The sequence below is a fragment of the Eimeria mitis genome, genomic scaffold, assembly GCF_000499745.2.
Source record: "Eimeria mitis Houghton genomic scaffold, Emh_scaff2071, whole genome shotgun sequence".
NCBI lineage: Eukaryota > Apicomplexa > Conoidasida > Eucoccidiorida > Eimeriidae > Eimeria > Eimeria mitis.
This window is the reverse complement of record NW_013570396.1, coordinates 1-254: the sequence shown is the minus strand read 5'-3', so window position 1 is coordinate 254 and position 254 is coordinate 1. Positions and strand designations below refer to the sequence as shown.

The 254-nt window shown below is 14.6% G+C and overlaps 1 protein-coding gene across 1 annotated transcript in view; it reads right to left on the bottom strand.

Moving 5' to 3' along the window:
• The window catches only part of EMH_0048190 (uncharacterized protein), a gene marked incomplete at both ends in the record, with an annotated part of 4,599 nt that extends 4,444 nt beyond the window's left edge, over positions 1-155 (bottom strand). The window contains one exon of the mRNA XM_013496379.1: positions 140-155. Coding sequence (XP_013351833.1) covers positions 140-155 — 16 coding nt within the window. The remainder of the gene's footprint in view (positions 1-139) is intronic.
• Between the last annotated feature and the right edge of the window lie 99 nt (positions 156-254).

Below are 254 nucleotides of genomic sequence, written 5' to 3'. Positions count from 1 at the left end.
ATATATATATATATATATATATATATATATATATATATATATATATATATATATATATATAATAAAGAGACAAAAGAGAAAAAACAAATAAAAACAAAAAAAGAAAGACGAAAGGAGAAGAAAAGATAAAAGCAAAAACAAACAGAGACAAACATAAACAAAATAAATAAACAAAAACAAAATAAATAAACAAAAACAAAACAAATAAACAAAAACAAAATAAATAAACAAAAACAAAATAAATAAACAACAAC